The sequence below is a fragment of the Oryza brachyantha genome, chromosome 5 (assembly GCF_000231095.2).
Source record: "Oryza brachyantha chromosome 5, ObraRS2, whole genome shotgun sequence".
NCBI classification, from domain to species: domain Eukaryota; kingdom Viridiplantae; phylum Streptophyta; class Magnoliopsida; order Poales; family Poaceae; genus Oryza; species Oryza brachyantha.
Window position 1 is genome coordinate 11,346,078 of NC_023167.2, and position 20,867 is coordinate 11,366,944.

At 37.9% G+C, this 20,867-nt stretch overlaps 1 protein-coding gene across 1 annotated transcript; it reads left to right on the top strand.

Annotated features, from left to right (window-relative positions):
• On the top strand, positions 1-8,337 carry LOC102719018 (protein BONZAI 3). Its single transcript, XM_006655192.3, has 16 exons — positions 1-366; positions 2,713-2,760; positions 3,257-3,405; positions 3,495-3,543; positions 4,089-4,145; positions 4,293-4,463; positions 4,558-4,692; positions 4,793-4,854; positions 4,945-5,032; positions 5,119-5,230; positions 5,321-5,397; positions 5,473-5,610; positions 6,292-6,456; positions 6,533-6,646; positions 7,036-7,132; positions 7,442-8,337. The coding sequence occupies exons 1-16, from the start codon at positions 187-189 to the stop codon at positions 7,594-7,596; spliced, it is 1,797 nt and encodes a 598-aa protein (XP_006655255.1). The 5' UTR covers positions 1-186; the 3' UTR covers positions 7,597-8,337.
• Positions 8,338-20,867: the final 12,530 nt, after the last annotated feature.

Consider the following 20,867-nt stretch of genomic DNA (forward strand, 5'->3'; position numbering starts at 1 on the left):
GGTGGAGCAGTATAAATATCTGGCCGCTCTCCAAACCCAAAAAGGGGAGAGAAGTTGCGGTTCGACTTGGCTTGGATCGTAACGTTCGAAAATTCGCACCTCCAGACCGGCCAGTTCGTCGTAACGTTCGCCTGCGGGGTTCGAGAGCGCGAGGGGAGAGGGGAGGAGGAGGAGGAGGGGGGATCGATGGGTGGGTGCTTGTCCGGCGACGTGCGCGGCGGGATGGAGGCCGTGGGCGGCGGCGGCGGGACGGCGGGGACCGGGAGTGCGGGGCACAGGGGCGGGGGCGGCGGCGGCGGGGCGAACGATGCGGTGGACTACTTCTTCAACGCCGCTGGACTGCGCGGGCTCTACTCGCCTCTCGAGGTAACGGCCATGGCGTGCGTGTGTGTTGGCGGAGAAACCCTAGGGGGGGTTGGGAGGGAAGGAACAGTCGCGTTGACGTTGCCGCGATGGGGCTTTTGGCGAGGTGCGTAGGTGTGTTTTGGTACTCTGATTTGGTAGGGTTGGGGTTGTTTTGGGGGGCAATGTGCTTCGTTTCTGAGAGGTCAAGGTGAAATTTTCATTGGCGAATCTTCTCGGCCGTCGAAAATGTGCCTTCCGTAGGAATTGCGGCGTTGTTTTTTTTTTCCAGTTTTGATTACTCATCTTATTGAAATGGGAAGTGTTTCCTCTTGCAACTTCTTGTTTTCCAACGTGTTGTGTTCACGTTCAACTGGTTTTTTGGGGAAATTTTTTTGGCGATGCTCGGCTATGAACTGCTTTTCATATCCATATTTAAATGTTAGACGTTGGTTAGTTCAATTTTGAACTAACCAACGTCTAACAAAAAAACCAGGAGGGAGTATATTTTTGGATTTGAGCCATCATCACCATAGGTTTTGCTTGTTTTCGCAATCCTATCAAGAAAAATATTAACCGATTCTACCATTTTCCCCTACTTTGAATTTGGCTGGACTTTATTTTGAAAATACGTCTCTTTTATAAGAACTACCAGTTGATACCCCGTGCGTTGCTGCAGGCATATTAGAAATTTTAACAATTTAAACATTATTATGAACGATTGGCATTACTGCAGTTTTAGATTTGTAATGAGAACCATAACATCCGTTAAGAATTTGAATTTGTAATGGATTGTAAGCACAATCAACAAATACATATACCAAATGAATGACATATAAAAGACAATGCAAAGACATAATTTTAGAGTAACATGCAAATATATATAAGGCGTATTATTTTATTGATCACATCAAATAGTAGAATGGTAGTGATAACTAAAACTAAATTGAAATAGAATGTATGCATCTAACAATATAAGTATTAAATCTAACCATTGACATCTCCATCGATGAAATTGCGGATGGATTGGGACCGAATCTATGGTTTTGTCTCCATAGTGGGCTTTTGGGCTAAAGAGGATGAGTCGATTTAATGGGCCAAAATCCATATACATGTGGCGACAGATCTAAAGCTGATCAGCTTTGATCGGACGGCTATAATTTCACGATGACGTGGCTTTCTAATAATCCACCTTTGTGGGTGAACTATATAGTAAGAGAATATTTCTCCTCGAAAAATCAAGACTAACTACTGTGCAAGTTGCATTTCTCATTAACGTGCTTTCCTCTCTGTTGTATTACAGTTGTGCCTCTTGTTTTGCCCAAAATCCACGCGTGCATTTTTTTATTTTTTTTAATCTTCTTTTACCGTAAATTCAGAAACCATCAAACCGAACCTTGTGTGCTTGTATATTCAGTTTTCATGTATATCGTTCCTCAAGTAGGGATTGGTTTTATTTTCTGCTGTGGAATCTCAAAAAAAAATACTTATCATTTTGGATTTGATTGCGTTTTTGCAAGTGGACTATGACATGCCAAATATGTTAGATTATATTGGGAGGAGGACATCAATACTTTTTTCAAATATACTAGAGTCTAACATATAAGACGTGTGCAGGCCTTGATCAGCACTAATATGACCTGATTACTTGATTCCTATATGTTTGTGGTGCTTCACTGAGAATAAACTTTGTCCTATAGTTTACTGAAAAATCTACTTAAAGCTTTAGTCTTCATAGGATTTATTCAGCTCCATCTAAAAAATAATTATGATATTATAATCTATTTTTGACTGAGGTATATGCGATGGCTTGTGAGATGCCTATTTGAAGATCGGTAGGTTCACACTTCCCTCCTTAAATTTCCATCACATATCGTTCCCTTAGATTTTTGACCTCATATCCCTCGTTCCATGTGAATGATGTGTCTGCTAGATAGAAGACGCGTATTATTGTTTATTAGGAGTATATGCATGTTTTGGATTGTCCTGTAGTGATCTTGCTGTGTGTGAAAAGTATATGCATGGAGTCATGGAGAGTTGGAAATTTTATGAATTTGAAGTCCCGTCTGTGTGCGGTTCTGTAGTATTGATTCGATATCTGCACCATGCACACCACCACACTGCTAACTAGCTCTAAAGCATGGGCAGATCTGCCATGGCCGTGCGGGCTCGAGCCCCCACTACCCCCATTAGGATCATGAGAGCCCCCCTCAAATTTTATGCCAAAGATCAACGGAAACAGGGGCTAAAGCACTATCTAGTTTATTCAGACCCTCTTAATATCATTTACTAGATCCACCATCGCACTACGTGCCCGTGGATGTCAATATGATCTCCAGCACTGACTTGTTGCTGTCTTCCTTATCGCAGCTATCTTTTTCAGCATCAAAGTTGCGGAATATGGATGCTCTTTCCAAGGTACAAATCACCGTTCTTTTTCTTAAGCATTTCCATCTCTCTATTATATTTTGTAATGTCAAGATCAGAGTTGTTAACTAACTTAGGTTTTAAAATAAAAAGAGTTTCTCGTTTAACCTACTAGAGTGATGGCATAAAATAGCAATAGTTTTGGTTGAAGTTGGAAGTAGTTGCTCACAGTGAAATATTAGTTGAAGTAAAACACAGGAAGTGATCTGTACTGTCAACAGGTGAATCAAGTTCAACAATGTTTATCTCACGCATGTATGACAGATGTCCTCAAACAGTTACTACTTAAAACATGCTACAACCAGTATATCTGTTGATTTGCACCAGCTATGCAAACATGCTAAACATGTTTTCAATTGTCTGTTCTAGCATTTACCATAATATAAAAATGATATGGTCCTTATTTTCTTAATTCTGATTGGTTATTTTCCATGTGTATATGAATGCATTTCCCTGACTTTATCAATTTTTTGCTTACTTGCTTTAGAGTGATCCAATGTTGGTTGTCTACATACAACAAAAGGACAGAAGGCTAGAAGAGATTGGCCGTACTGAAGTGATACTGAACTCGCTGGAACCCTCGTGGATCACAAAGGCTACAATAAATTACCAATTTGAGATTGTACAGCCACTTGTGTAAGTTTATAAATATATAAATGTATGTTTCACTTGTAAACATATTCTACTTACCAGTTACCAATACACCTTTTTTGGGTTAATGACAGATTCAGGATATATGACATTGACACAAGGTACCATAACACACCAGTCAAGGTATATTTTGTTCCATCCATTTTGTTTTTTAACTTCGTTTTTACTGATGAGCCCGTATTCAATTTGGATCTATAATCTCCTATAGGTATGTGCTTGAAATATACCCATGTTTTTTCATTTATCACACCATTAATTTGTAGTGTGTATCTTTTGATCCTTTCTTGTTTGTGGGTACTACATATGATGTGTATCTGGGGGACTTGAGCTTTAATGAAGATTCTTCTGATACACACACGTGTGGATTAGCTCTTGGATGGCAACTGAATATTTCACATCTACATAAATGAATACATTTCATGTGTGACCCAAGCTAGCTGGGACTGAAGAATGGCCTCAATTGCTAATATTTCTAAAAAAAAAGGACTGGTTGGGGACCTAGCAGTTTTAGGGTCCCTTACAGTTTTTACCTTAGTCACTTAAACCTGTTATTTGGGAAATAAATCGCATTAATAAGTGAATAATTGGTTAACTCATTCCAATTCTGTGCCTGATAGAATTCCTGGTTTGATACAACTTCTGAATCCTGTATTTGGTGTTTTATGCAGACGTTGAACTTGGCTCAACAGGATTTTCTTGGAGAAACATGCTGCAATTTGTCAGAGGTTTGTATGACACCAGTTACAGGATCCTTTGCAAATTCTACAAATTAGAATTTCCAGTTGTGATATACGATTTTTCTGAGCAAATGCATAGGTAGGGACAGAGAAAACAAGATTGCTCTCTTACTATTCTTTTTGTTCTTCTTACAGATTGTCACAAAGTTCAGTCACAGCCTGACATTGAACCTCCGAAGTAGTCATGGACATGCCCTTCAAGGAACACTGACAGTACATGCTGAAGAAAGCAGTTCCTCAAGGATGGCAGTTGATATGACCCTGCACTGCCTAAACTTGGAAAACAAAGATTTATTTTCCAAAAGTGTATGATACTACTTCCTTCGCTAGTAAAGTAGAATACTATTAACTAGAAAATTAGTATCACTACTCCATTTACACTTGATATTGATTCATTCAGGACCCCTTTTTGAGAATATCAAGAGTGGTGGAAACTTCTGGTCCCATTCCTATCTGTAAAACTGAAGTGATCAATGATAACTTAAACCCTGTTTGGAGGCCTATAACACTAACTTCACAGCAATTCGGAAGCAAGGCAAGTTCAATTCTCTGACTTTTGGGTATTATTGTTACCATTGGTTTGCTTGTATAATCAAAAGTTGGTCTGATGTTATCTCTGTTTTATACTATTTCAGGATAACCCATTGCTAGTTGAGTGTTTTGATTTTGATTCCAGCGGTGACCACGAGCTTATTGGGTATTTACAATGACTAAACAATTATTTTGGCATCAGCATCGTTTGGCCTTGGTTCTGAGTTTAATTTTGTCTTGCTTGTCTTACAAATAGGGCTTTCCAGACAACTATCGCTCAACTTGAGAATCTATATAATTCAAAGTCAGGAGCAAATTTTTTCAGCCATAAGGGACAGAGAAAGGTTAAGAATTTCTTGTTTTATGTGATCTACTATACAAAAATGTCACACAGAATCTAAGATTTCTTGATATATCTCATATGTTTCAGTTGAAAGGACAATTGTTTGTGGATAGGTTCCAGGAAAAAGTTCAACATACTTTCTTGGACTACATTTCCAGTGGTTTTGAGCTCAATTTTATGGTAGCTGTAGATTTCACAGGTTAGCTCCAAACTTCGACTTAAATATTTGTAGCATTGTCATTGTGGTGTATATTTACGTAAGTGCTTCTATTCCCTGGTTTATCTTCAGCTTCAAATGGTGATCCCCGTGCACCTCAGTCTTTGCACTACATTGACCCCTCTGGCAGACCAAACTCATACCAGCAGGTCAGGGCTTGTTTGATCTGCTAGGTTATTATAAAATGATAGAAAGGCTGCAAACTGAATTATTTCATCTATCAGGCGATACTAGGGGTTGGTGAAGTTTTGCAGTTTTATGACAATGATAGGCGATTCCCAGCATGGGGTTTTGGAGCTAAGATACCACAGGGCTACATATCCCACTGTTTTAATCTTAACACAGCTACGAATGATTGTGAGGTGAGATTCATGGTTGATTAGTTATTTTTTACATGTGAGTGGTTTGTCCTCTCTCTTTCTAGTCTAGGAAAAATATAGGAACTAGAACTTCCCACCAATATGTTTAAATACATTTGTCACCATTGAAATTCTTAGATTGATGTGTTGGTTTGTTTCAGTATTTTCCAATAATAGCCTTCAGTAAAAGTTGGCATAGTCTTTTCTTGTTCACAATTATTAGATAATGCTGATTCTGAAATTTAGGAACTGTAGTAGGACTTAGGACTTTGCTTTTAAGCCATTTTTTGCTCAGCTGAAAATGCCTCCAGCTTTGTCGTTTCTTTTACTTATTTCGTATGTGTAGATATTGTTGATTCTGAAATTTAGGAACTGTAGCGACTTAGGAAGGTTAAAAGTTGGCATGGTCTTTTCTTGTAACATTCACAATTAGTTAATTGCTATCCACTGCTACAAGTATGTTTTTACTATCAATATTTCTGTATTATTGTAGATACCTGCTGTATTACCGAAATCCTGCTGAGCATTGCCAAAACAATGAGCGACATGCAGACTAATGTCATTTGCATTTTTTTTTTACTTTTTGCATGTCATTTGTATTTTATTAGGTTAATCCTATGGTTTTTCTGTCAATACAATATTTTTCACATTAATTCATCTATATATTTTCAATTTCCATTACAGGTCGTAGGAGTTGAAGGCATCATGTCAGCATACTCTTCTACCCTTTACAGTGTCACCCTTGCTGGGCCAACCCTGTTTGGGCCAATTATCAACAAAGCTGCAGAGATTGCCAGCCAATCCCTTAAATATGGAAACAATAAATATTTTGTCTTGCTCACCATCACGGTATGCAACCAGATTTTTGAACATTTGAATTTCGACCTCCGTCAAATCTTCATCACTCACCTGAACATTTTTGCAGGATGGAGTTCTCACTGACATTCAAGAAACAAAAGATTCTATTGTGAGAGCTTCCGATCTGCCACTGTCAATCCTCATCGTGGGCGTTGGCAATGCTGATTTCAAGCAAATGGAGGTAAAACATTTACTTCATGGATAGTAAACATTTACTCTCTGAGCACTAGAGCATGTTATTGGTCGCACTGTAAATTAAAATAGGTGTGATATTTTATACCTCATCCAGTAACCTCGTTTCTTTTCGTGATGCCTATCTGTGTGGTCTGCAGTAGCTCCTGCGTTTTTTCATGCTATGATGGCCAGAATTTTCTGATTGCATGTCAAATGTTGATAATTGGCCCTTCTACTATAACCAAAATGTCAAATGAGTGCTTATTGCAACCCATTGCTTTGTGTGATCTTGTTCTTGTTTCTTTTTTTTTTTTTGAACCGGAAGTTCATGTTTTTATTTCCATCCCCCAATGTAGAACAACACTGACGAAAAACCCACCTGTTCTCTTTTGGCAGATCCTCGATGGAGATAACGGCAAGCGGCTGGAGAGCTCGACCGGCAGGATCGCGACGCGGGACATCGTCCAGTTTGTCCCCATGAGGGATGTCCAAGGTCAGCCGGCTGACTCACTCGCATATGCAACCAGATCACACCCACTGACACAGAGTCACAGCAGTGCTCCTTTGAAATCTTTGCCCCCGTATTTTTGTCTTATGCTTATAAGTCAAAATTTGAATTTTTAACCTTAAATTTAGAGTTGATTTTAGGGTTTTCGTCTAAGTTTATTTTTTAACCTTGGCTTTCAGATCATTAAGAATATGTATATAAAATTTTTATTTATAATTTATTTTTCGTTCACAAATACACGGAACAATCACCTCCCCTTACCACTGACATGGACGGGCCCTTCCACTCGTGCAGGCGGTCAGATCTCCGTCGTCCAGTCGCTGCTGGAGGAGCTCCCGGGGCAGTTCCTGGCCTACATGCGCAGCCGGGACATCAAGCCGCGAGCAGCACCTCTCCACGACGCCTCTCCCGCCGCCGCGCCCGCCGTCTACCCTCCTCCAACCAAGTGAGGCCGCCATCCCTCCCCTCCACTCCACAGCACTCCTTCCCTTGTGCTTTGGATGGACAGGGCGTCCAGTCCAAAAACCATCCCAAAGCTCCCCGCAAAATCCCCAATGTACATTCATTCTCTCCTGCTTCCAAACCTTAGCCTAGAATCCTGTCAAATATGGGCACGCTCTGCATTTGTTAGGGTGATTTTTTTTTTAGCTCCTTTTGGGTTGGGTTCGGTGGTTGTGGTGGTTATGAGTTGACCGGGGGCGGGCGGTCGAGGGTGGAGGCGGAGGTGGAGGGTGGCACGGGGGGCATGTGGGTGCTGCACTGGACGCCAGCCTAGAGTTCGTGGGCACGTTATGGAGCCAAGCGAGCGCCCTCCCCTCTCGATCGTATCGTGTCGCGTGTGTGCGTGTTGGTCCTCTTTTGCACAACTGGAATTTGCTGGACCGGTCGTGTTTCTTTCTTCTTTTGCCGCCGCAGCCGCCGTTTACGTGGCGATATAGGAGTGTTTTTTTTTATATACTTCCTGTTGTTTCTAGTTCTGGTGTGTGCGCCCTTCTGGCCCGGTCTTTTTTTTTTTTGCGTGAGTACGATGGATCCGTTTCATATTAGAAGATTTTTTGTTTTTGTTTGGATTCATCAACTTATCATGTATATGTTTTGTGTATGTGTCCGTATTTATTAGTACACAAATCAATATAGACAAGACCAGAAAATCTTATACTATACATGGACAATATTTTCTTATACCATACATGGACAATATTACTGTATGTTGTTGACACAATTCGCACTAGTGTAATGCAAATATTGTACTAGCACACACGAAGCCACGAAGGCCTAGAAGATTTGCTAAACTTTATAGCAAGTCCAAAATTCTCGGGTTAAAGTGAGAACAAGTTTAGTTGAATCGGTCGATGGTGACCAGACAATCTGATTAGAAACATAGTAATTGAATTTATTATTAAAATAAATATGGAATATAATGAAATTTTGACCATTCAAAATCTAATTTACTTTATTAGGAATAATCTTAATATATTGGACTAAACTGAGATAATATAAGATTATGACTAATAAAAATAAATTAGAGATTGAACGAATCTATTTTAATTACTAAAGTTGCAGTAGCCGTCATTGGTATAAGTATAACCTGTAGTGAATAAATATATTAACCTAGTAATCAATTAGTTTAGTTAAATATAATCTTGATAAATCGAACTAAACCGAGACCGAGACAGTATAAGATCATACTTAACCAAAACAACATGTAGATAATTTAAGTAGTTCTATATTTTACTATCAATCTATCATAAGTTGATGATGAGCGTTTATGGGGAAACAACTCATTGGCTAAAACTCCGATGAAATAGTAGATAAAACAAAACAATCTAGTAACTACTAATTGATCAAAATAACCCTAAACATTGGGTCTAATCGAACTGAAATCCCAGAAGGAAAGCCTAGGGGTGGGGGGGGGGGGGTTGAATAAGCTTTTTGAAATTTTCTTCAAAATGCAACGGTTAGTAGGGTCGACCTGTCCGATCGGCGCTCTTGGGTTGGACCGAGACCTCTGGTCGGACCGTCCGGGTATGAACACTGAACTGTCCGATCAAGAAAAATAGGGACTTTGAAAGTCCCCCTTTTCTGTGAAGTTCCTGGGAACATGGGGTGCTCATGTGTAGAAGATAAAGATAAAAAGATTGCAGGAACACAGAGAAAATAGGAAACACAAAAAATAGAGACAAGCGATTTTCTCTCGAAGTTCGGATCATTCGATCCTACTCTCCGTTGAGGCGCTACTGTGAGTGGGAACTCTCTCAGTACTTTCCCTCTCTTGGCTTCCTCCCACAAGGCCAACACGAGTCTCCGAGTTCACACCTTTGAGCTAGCAAGCCCTTGATCTACCACCAAGGTCAAGATTAAGTCGCTTCGCTCAGCCAAGGTTATAACTTGCTCTACCCTGTAGTCCTTTATGAAGAAACACAAGAATCCACTATCAAACTTACCTATTTTCTTGCGGAGGTTAGACACGGACCTTCAAAACTTCTTCCCGGGCGATCCACAAGACTTGGAGACTCGCGGGCGACGCCTATCCGTCTTGGATATCACTCTCCAAGAGTAATAGGCCACCTTGCCACCACATGCATTCATTTTCAACCAAAAACAACACGATCTCTCACTAATCTAGAATCACAACCCTAGCCTTGATTCTTGCCTTAATCTCTCTAGGAAGTGTTTAGATTAGTGTGGGAGGCTTAGGAGGTGCTAAGTTAGCCCTAAGAACCCTATGGTTTGAACTGACAGACTCACCAATGGCTAGAATCCCGAGATTCAATTTACAGTGGTGTCACACGTCATGTAGTCGTTGGGAAAAGTGCCATGGGTTGGACCGTTCGGCTAGGGGGCCAGACTGTCTGGGCCAAGTCTTATGATAGAGTTGTGAGCAGGGGTCAGACTGTCTGGCTCTAACCGGACTGTCCGGTCCTGCTTCTCTCTGGAATTTTTCCAAACCTAAGCTTCTAACTCACTCGACTCACTCATGGATACATGTAGCGACTCAGTAACCCCTCTAAATAATACAGAGGTCCTACGACTCAAAAACAAAAACAAAAATCATCTTCAACCGCTTTGACTCCGTAGAATTTCGCCTCACATTCGCCTTAAGCAATTTCGCGCAATCCATTCATGAACCGATTTCTCTCCCTCTCTGCATTCACAAGTCATTAGTGCACACATGCTTGACTATCATTGCCATTAATCATCCAAAACACGCTTTAGGGGCTAGATGCACTCTAAGAGACAATGTAAGATCAATAATAACAAATAGCAATTAATAAACTTAACTTAAATACTCAAAGTGATTGATCAGAACAATTTAAGAAATACATATAACTTGAATCAAACTAGTAAGATTGATAGTAACAATACAAACTTTAATTAAAATATTGGATCGGACCAAGAAAATCTTACTCTAATTGTAAAATAAATTTACAAAAATTGTAATATGAAGTTGGTTCATCAGTATGAAATCGTTTTATGAAAATTTCATATATTTCAATTGAATTTCTCTCTTTCTCTCCTCTCTCTTGGTTGAGCCACGTCAGCTCGCTGCAACCACGCCGCCTGCACCCAGTCGTCGCAACTCCGCCGTTGCGCCTAACCGCGCTGCGCTGCTGCCCTTGCCAGGCATCAAACCCCATGCCCTAGCCTCGCGCGCAACGCTACAGTCGCGCGATAAAGCTTAGCTTGCTAATGGTTACGATACTCTCATTCTTTACATAAATGTTATTGTTATTAGGGCGACTACTTGGGGAGAGTATTTCCATGTCGGCGGGTGGATACACTCTACCTTTCTATGAAAACAATAGTTATATGAAAAATAAAAATAAACAAATGATTTCAATCAGGGCGGTTGGTTGGAATATAGGTGGTTTCTAGGAAAGGTTAGACTGCCCTAGTCAATTAAGGACCTAACCACTAAGCTATACCCAAAACGACTCCGTTCAACCGCGTTTCTTGAATGGATATATACCCAGCATAGTAAACAGCCGAGCTGAGGCAGTGCCCAAGCCGTGGTGGATTCATGTGAGTAGGCGGATGAAGCCTCCATGTAGGGAAATGGCTGGCAAGGTCTACCCTAGTGGTTATGGATTATGATTTATGTAGTTTACTTCTCACCTGAGAATGCTAGGACTCCCCTCGCTGCTAGAAACTGGATACCTCTAGAGTGCAGGGTGATTAAAGTCCTTAGAGAAGGCACTGGCGAAACAAAATTATTAGTTTTGTCATGACATGTCCCATGTGTTGGGGCAACGCTCACTTGTTGGGTATGTCATAGAATACGGGTAAAGTGTACTACCACTATAGTGTGCGTGAATCAAACTATTCGAATAATCATGCTCACGATTATGAGCACTGGGACATGGTATACACTTGGCTAGATTCTCAATAATATGATGGGATTGTGATAATGCATGATGACATTTTATGACTAGGTAACCCTCTCCTTGAGAGAGAGAGGCGAGGGGTAGGTTTTACCTTGAAAATCATGATGAAACTGTGGAGGGAAACAATCTTTGGGAGAACTTGAATGAATGACAGAACCTCCACAGTGAATAATGAGCTATGGATTAAAACTTGCTGCTAAGTGTAGGTTTATAAACTATTTTTATGAAACTAGCAGTAAAGCCAAAGAATCATAAGCCTTCCCTTGATATTACCCTGCATGTGCATAAATTCCATGATAACTTGCTGAGTACGATGGCTGTATTCACCCTTGCTATATTACCACACTAGCATTTGAGGATGATACCATGGTGGATCCTTATGACCACCTCTGAGGCTTCTGAAGGCGAAGTCGCTTAGTAGGTCTTAGTCGCTGGTTGTTGCTTGCGGCGAGCCGTTGCATTGTCTACTTTCATTGTCTTGCTGTAATTGCTTATGTGTGAACCTGTTCGGTTCTAGAACTCCTATTTGGCCTTGGGCTCTATCGTAATAATGTTGTTGTAAGACCTAAGGGAATGTCATTGTCATGCACAATGTGATTCCTGTTATGAAAACGGGGGAGCCTTGACATGTTAGTTTGGTTGGTCAAGGGGATGCCCCCATATAAATAAGATATTTTTGGAAAAAGCTAAAAATCAAAGTTTGCTTGTAATTATCGGCCCCCTTTCTTGAAAGGTTTTTTCAAAAATTTACTAATCCTTATTTTATGTCAAGCAAACAAAATTTATAGATGACGAGTATTGGACAATAGCTTGGATGGGTAGACACACCAGTCGGCTGCCTTGGAGGGTACGATGAGCACTTATGCAAGATGAGGTGTTTGCGCTACCCTACTTTCCCTACTTATAAGACACAGTGGCCTCTAGGGTAGCCAACTGGTGTGTCCATCTATTCGAGTGATTGTCCAAAACCCGCCATCTATAAATTTTGGTTGTTTGAATAGAATAAGAGTTAGTAAATTTCTGAAAAACCTTTCATGAAAGGGGGACGAGAATTACAAGGAAAACCTTGATTTTTAGCTTTTCCAAAAATATCGTCGGTATGTGGGGACATTCCCTTGACCAACCTAACTAATAGGGCAGAGCTCTAGTGGTCTTATCCTACAGTCATATGGCTTTGATATTAACTTGGTGGAACCCCCTGTTTTTGTAAGAGAAATCTCATCGTACATGACAGTGCCATTCTCTGGATCAAGTAGATGGCACACATGAATTCGAGATATAACATCACATAGCACATACACTTAGGTCTTACCACAACATTATTACAATAGGGCTTGAGCCAAATATGAGTTTGGAACCGAACATGTTCACACACAAGCAAAAGTACTGCAATTAGACAATAGATGTAGATTACGCATAAATTCACCATAGGCAACAACAAGAGACTAAGACCTACTGAGCGCCTTCGCCTTTGGAAGCCTCTGGGTAGTGGTATCTGAGGATGATACCATTGTGGATCCTTATTACCACTACCCGGAGGTTTTCGAAGTCGAAGACGCTTAGTTGGTCTCGGTCACCTATCGATGTATGTGGAGAGCCACTGCTTAATCTACTTCTGTTGTCTTATTGCAGTACTGTTGCTTCTATGTGAACCTGTTTGGTTCTAGTACGCCTATTTTGCCTCGAGCCCTATTTAATAATGTTGTTGTAAGATCCAAGTGTAAGTGTTAGGTGATGATATATCTCGAATTCGTGCGTGTCATCTGCTTGATTCAGGGAATGCCACTATCATTCACGATGGGATTTCTGTTACTAACATATAGAATCACACATCAATCAACTAGAAAGATTAAAGATATAAAGATAACTTGGATTGGAACCAATCTGATAACTAACAGTTGTATAAAATTGATCAAAATATTGGACAAAACAAAGTAAGTCTTGATCGAGAACTTAGAGTATACCCAGCAGCTCATCTAAATTTGATCATCCATATCTTCATTTAGATGATCATCTAAAACTGTTTTATCCTCCATATCTTTTTTATTCCAGCGGATCATCCATATATGACATCTTTTATATCTCTTTGGATGATGGAAAGAGAACATTCTAATATAAAGTTTCTCTCTCCAAATATGAATGACATCCATAAATAGAGAATATGATTGATGTTCTGCTGGAGCTTAACTTTTATCTTTTATCCTCTATTTTCAAGATGGAGGATGTGATGGATGTGCTGATGGGGATGCTCTTACCCAAGTGATGGATGTCAAACTTAACTGATGCAACTCATCTGAGAGCTCTCTTTGACGAAACTATGACTAAGAAGGCGATGCATGGAAAGCATATTGAGATTGATATATCTTTACAGGGTCCCGAGTACATATATTTATATTGTTGGGCAGAGTTAAAAGAAAATGAAATCATAAGAAACCTATTTTATCTCCTATTTAAAAACCATCGGTCTTTTTTGACACCTTCCTGCGCATGAATTGGCTTTCCAAACCTTTCTGAGACATACTTGAAAAACCGTCACCCTTACTGTAGAAACCTTCTCGGAAACGCATCGGCTTTTATTTTTTTTACTATATCTTCACAACTATCGAAACACTAACAACCAATAAAATATTACCGTTAATAGCAGTGCAGGGGCGCTAATTATGGACCAGAAATATCGGATCATTTTATTGTTTTGATGTCTATGAATTGACCGCTTACATGTGAAAAAATTGAGTGATATTAGCGTATGATGACACCGGTGAAGTGTTTTTTTTTTAATCTCCACTGATTATGATATTCCAGTATCGAAATGTGGTGTACCCAAACATCTACGGAAGCAACATTTCCAAACATCACATTGTGTTTTGTTCTCATAGTTTATGTTAAAAACCAATTAATTGTTTATTTACAAAACAACGAAAATTATTGGTTAAATCGAAGAAGGTAGCCAAGCACCAGAAGTGGAGGATGGCTTTGTCAAAGATTTTATCTGAAGGGGAGACAGCCGCTACGGAGGACTTTGCCCTTTGGGTTGGCAGTGTTTATGGGCATCATTCACCGTGTTCTCTTCTTTCCTTCCTTCGGTCCTTCCTTCCTTTTTCTTTTACAGGCCTGGTTGAGTTCCAAAAGTATTGTATCAAATTTTTGGACGCCTAATGTAACATTAAATATTGATAAAAATTAAAACTAATTACATAGTTATAGGGGAAATCATGAGACGAATCTTTTGAGACTAATTAGTGTATGATTAGCCATAAGTGCTACAGTATCCAGCATGTGCTAATGATAAATTAATTAGACTCAAAAGATTCGTCTCCCGATTTTCAGACGGAATCTTAACTTTGTTTTATAATTAGACTACATTTAATATTTCAAATGTGTGACCGTACGTATCGATGTGACCCATCTCCCAAAAGTTTTTTGGAATAAACAGGGCCTTATTCTAAACACATGCCAAAGCACTGGAATAATTATTTAGGACATGTTTAAAGGTAGAGCTTACTATGGACTCTTATCTAATCCACATCAATAACAAGAACATATTTTATAATGGTACGTGCACACGTAGACTCACGTATGGTATCTTCATTAATACAATAAAATAATTTTATTATACTATTTTTTATCCATCCTCATGCAATAAAGTTTTCTTTAATAAATGCTAACAGTCATGAATAACAATGACTTTTCTCTCCTCTTCTCTCTTTCCTTCGCGTTACAAGTTTGTTTACGTAACGATTAGTAGAGTCAACTAATAAGCATCGTGTACGTGCCCTTAGATCGCCGGTACACCATGTGTCTTTCTTCCGTCCTCTTTACATGTTTTGCAGCATTTGTTCTTAAGCCGATTCCTTCTTCGTTATCAGTTGACAAATTTCAGTTGCTGATGAAAGCATTAAATCCTACGTATAAATTATTCTGGAATTGGACATGCCAGCCGATCAGCTATTTTTAATGAACATGCATGCATCTACACCAAAGGAATAAGAGCCATAAATACATGTATTCATTAATTCATGATATTCCTTTATAAATTGAGCTACTATTAAAAAGATGATAGCATTGTTTTTTTTTCTGCGGTTGTGATTAAAATATTTGCCTCCATTTCGCGGGCAAATATGATGTGCAAACTCACTACAGAGGTGGAAAACATGAAACCAGCACGTGCGAGCTTCTCAATATTTTTAAATCTCAAATATGGGAGAGGTGATGTTAGACAGTTGTACAAAATTGCGAGGTCAAATCTAACTTTGTTTGCGATGACATATTCAATTAGCTAACGATGAACAAGATGGGCAAAATTTTAATCTTGAAAGTTTATACAGCTCACTAACATCATCTTATCTGTGCATTGGCTGTATATACCCCTTTTGGATAGAGTCCGGATATCAATCTATTATCTAAAGAGGACAATTATAAATTTGTTTGAATCGTTATTGCAAATCTATCACTAGAAAATTATAAAATTGTCATCAGCATTATCGTTCAAGTGGCATCTTTGCAATAAAAAACCAATGACAGATTTACAAATGCATGTTATCTAAAAAGAATATTACCTGTACATATTTCTGAATATTTTTAAAATACTTGCCCCTCTATAACTATTTAGTACTCGTCTCCACACTTACTCTCGAGCCTTCATGTGGTTGCATATAGCATATATGCACCTCCTTTTCATTTGTTTCGCATAGCACAATAACTAACAAATATATGTCATACTGAAAATATATCTAAAACATATTTTGTTGGTATATTAAAGTTTTAGACTTACATGTTTTATTTATCATTGAGAATTACTCCAGAATACTCAAAGAAGCAATTCGATGCTTCTGTAAAAATAACTTACGAGTAGACCCATAAAGAAATTAATCTCCTGTTTAAAAATCTATGTTTGTATTCTTATTCTAGCTAAAAAAAATAATATTGCCCCTACAAATTTAAGGCTCCTTCGGAAAAAAAACAAAAGGTGAAGATTTTTTTTGGAGATTCAAGTCCTTAGGATAAAATTCCTATGATGCCATTTGGAATATAGGATTGATGCCACAAAAGTTCTTTGAAAATCCTAAGAAATGAGTCCGATTTTGGGGAAAGGCAATCCATAGGCCGTACCTCACTGTTCTTCTCTTGCGTGCCGTCGGAATGACTATTTTACAAACCTTGCTTCATCTTATACATAGAAATTTGTGTTCATAGCAATTTAAAAGCTAAGGTCACCTCCAACAATAGAGATAGCATACTATCTATAAGCATTCTAAAAGATAATTTTTTCAATGGTCTATCTCTTAGCAAGTAGCTTATAATATAAATGACCCTACGAGTTATTCTCACTTGGCATTAAAATATGTGCAAGAGACCACCTCTTAATTAAGAGATAGCTTTTATCTCTCTTCTATTAAAAAAATTGTATAGTACATCCTATAGATAGCTTATAGATACCCATTGGAGGTGGCCTAAAAGTGGAAAATAAACTACAATAGAAAAATCTTTTAAGTTGACTCAAAAATTAAGATTGAAAATTCAAATTTTGGTTTATAAGCATAAACAAAAAAACAAAAGGTGAGGATGACTATTACAATTAGGGGCTTTTTGGATTCAGAGATTTTTTTAGTTTTTGTCACATCGGATGTTTGGACGTTAATTAGGGGTATTAAATATAGACCGATAACAAAACTAATTGCATAAATAAAAGCTGTTTCATTAGACAAATTTTTTAAGTCTAATTAATCCACGATTAGTAAATATTTACTGTAGCATCATATTGGCTAATCATGGACTAATTAGGCTCAATAGATTCGTCTCGCGAAATAGTCCAGAGTATGGGATGTGTTTTATTAATAGTCTATATTTAATACTTCTAATTAGTGTTCAAACATTCGATGTGAATGTGGTAGGGACTAAAAAATCCCTCAAAACAAACAAAGTCTTAAACAGTTGCAGAGCAGCATATTCAAGTGCAAGAGCAAAGAGCTAGAACGTCGAATATTAGTACTCCCTCCCTTCCATCGTCTAAAAAAAGACTGTATTTAGTCTATTTTACACAGCTGATACATAGCTGCAAGGATTAAAATATTCTTTTTTTTAACTCTAATGCAATTGTTTTTTTTCAAATCCTAATACATTTGTTATTCATTTAACAAACTCCAATGCAATGGTTGCTTAAAAAATAAAGTTTATGCAAGATAAAGAAAGAAGGTTTGTTCGGCTTTTACTTATAAGCTAAAAATTTCAACCTTAAATTTAAAATTGATTTTTAGATTTTCTTTCACCAAAATTTATTTTTCAGTCCCAGCTTTTAGATGGTTGAGGATACGCGTATAAAAAAATTATTTACAAATTATTTATTTATAAATCTGTTATTTAACTTTTTACGATCACTCCGAAGTTTGTTGAGATGGAGCGAGTACTTGAACAGAGGGATCATATACTAAATCTAAATCATTTGGGATTTGTAGCATTTTTTTTCGTTGTTGATGGCCCACATCATTCGTTCATATGTGTAGTCCCTTTTTATCAGAAAGAGAGTGACATGCCAGCTCCCTGGTAGGAGGACTGAGAGGGAGAGTTCCAATTGGCAAAGCCTCAGGCTTTATAGCCTGTCTGTCCTTGTCACTGCTGGCATGGTTTTCTGGGCTTCCATTCTTCCATGGGTGCCAAGTTACTCTCACTGCTACCGTCAGGCAAGGATAGGATTTACTGTAACTTTCTTGAGTTGACTTTTCTAGAAAATATTTAGTTTTTATTTGTTTGTTTATACTATTTAAATTGCAAGATGTAACCGAATCGTCTTTTAATGGTGAAACTTAACAAAGCGTGAGTAAGATAAGTACGCGTCAAAACATCTGGAGGATTTTTTTTTCATGGAGTTTAGTTTGTGCACAATGAGGATAAACTATGGTTTTTTGAACATGGACTAAATCATGATTGCAATATTATAGTTGACTATCGAACTGATTAGATATTACTCATAGGAACATTTATTCACGTAGCCATAAAGCTAATCCTAGAGTAGATGTTACATTATCAATAATGATAAAATCACCGAACATAATTATACCAAGCATGCTATACAAGTTAGTAGCAAAGCGATAAATATGGTATGAATCCTATGGTTTGCTTACACCAAACCAAAACAATTATTTTGACATAAGGTTAAAGTGAAGACAAATCAAAAAAAATAAAAGCGAAATGTAGTCCTCCTATGTCCTTCCTTTCATCACCCATGGGTACCTCAAAATAGAAGAAGAAGAACAAACTAGTAAAAAACTCTAAGCCAATTCCCCATCAAAAGGGTCATACAACTTATTCCCAATGATATGGCCGTTGGATATGTTACCAACTTATTATTATAAAAGTAATATATTTTTACACCACTTTAAATCAAAATATTCTTGATATACCACGTATGTTCCAAAATACATGGATTTTTACGTTATTTGTTAGAAACTCATGAGATATCAAAAGATTCCCTCTCAATCACTTTAGTGATCAATTTTTGATTTTCGAATTGATTAGATTCACTTTAGTGATCACTTTAGTCCAATGCCTATCGTTCAATAGACCCCTAAATTCGCAATTTTCCCTGGATGTCCTCTACTTTTGCGATTTCCATTAAAGTAATATTAATTCTCGAAAAAATTCCCATTCTTCCATGGTTGCCAAGTTACTCTCACTGCTACCGTCAGGCAAGTATATGATTCACTTTAACTTTCTTGAGTTGAGTTGACTTTTTCTAAATTGAAGATGAGATTCTAGAAAATATTTAGTTTTTATTTGTTTGTTTGTACTATTTAATCTGTAAGATATAACTGAGACATCTTTTACTAGTAAAACTTAACAAAGCACGAATAAGATAAGGGTGCATCAAAACACATGAATTTCTTTGCATGGAGTTTAGTTTCTGCACGATGATGGTAAACTATGGTCTTTGAACATGGACTAAATCATGATTGCAATATTATAGTTGACTATCGAACTGATTAGATACTACTCATAGGAACATTTATTCACATAGTCATAAAGCCAATCATAGAGTAGATGTTACATTATCAAATAAGACAATGATAAAATTACATAACATAATTAGACCACACATGACAAGTTAGTAGCAAAGCAAGAAATACGGTATGAATCCTATTGTTTGCTTACACCAAACGAAAACAATTATTTGGACATAAGGTTAAAGTAAAGACAAATCACAAACAATAAAAGTGGAATGTAGTCCTCCTATGTCCCTTTCACCACCCATGGGTACCTCAAAGTAAAAAGAAAAAGGGAAGGAGAAAAACAAACTGGCAAAAAACTCTAAGCCAATTCTCCATCAAAAAGGTCATACAAGTTATTCCCAATGATATGGGCCTCTTGGATATGCTACCAACTTATTATTATAAAAGTAATACATTTTTACACCACTTTAAATCAAAGTATTCTTAATATACCACACATGTTCCAAAATACATAGATTTTTAGGTTATTTATTATAAACTCATGAGATGTCAAAAGATGCCCTCTCAGACACTTTGATCAATTTTTGAATTTTGAATTGATTATATTCCCCTTCTAAGTACTTGATTGGCTTTGGAATGATTGAAATCATGAGAAAGAGTGCAAAAATGCTTATACTATGGAACCAAATTGAATCATAGAAATACTTATATTTTGGAACAAATATAAGTATTATTTATTACGTAATTGATTTAGACAATATTAGCTATTTACTTCATATCACAGAAACATGCATGCCCTAGGCAACGTAGTTCTCACATCACAATAATTTTCAAAGGAAAAACAGTTACCTGAAAGAAAATAAATAAAGAAAGAAAAAATACCACCAGTAGAAATAAATCCAAAGGCAAAGAAGAAGAAGAAGCAAGAGGGAGAGCCACAGAGATACAGGAAAGCAGTTGGAGCTAGAGCAGTCAAGAACTCAAGAGAAGAGAGAGAGGAGGAGGAAATCACAGATCACAAGGGAGCACACCAACACCACACCACCAAGCTGGCAACCTCCTCTCCCCACGAGAAATTTAACTTTTTGCCATCCTTACAAGCGGTCAAAATAGATTGTCACTCGCTGTCTATAACATATGGATACTCTTAAATCTATGACAGATGGATTCAGTGATAAATCTGTTATAAAAATCCATAAGAGTGGCAAAAAGTTAAAAACCCCCTCCCCACTGTCATCACAATCATCGTCATTACAACATCCCATATATCCATTCATTTGCTTCTCTCTCTCACACACGCGCTCTCTCTCTTCCTTCCTTCCCAATTTTTATTTCATTAATTATTATTTTACAGCTATTAATAATAATCAATCACTCCTCCTTCCCCCCTTC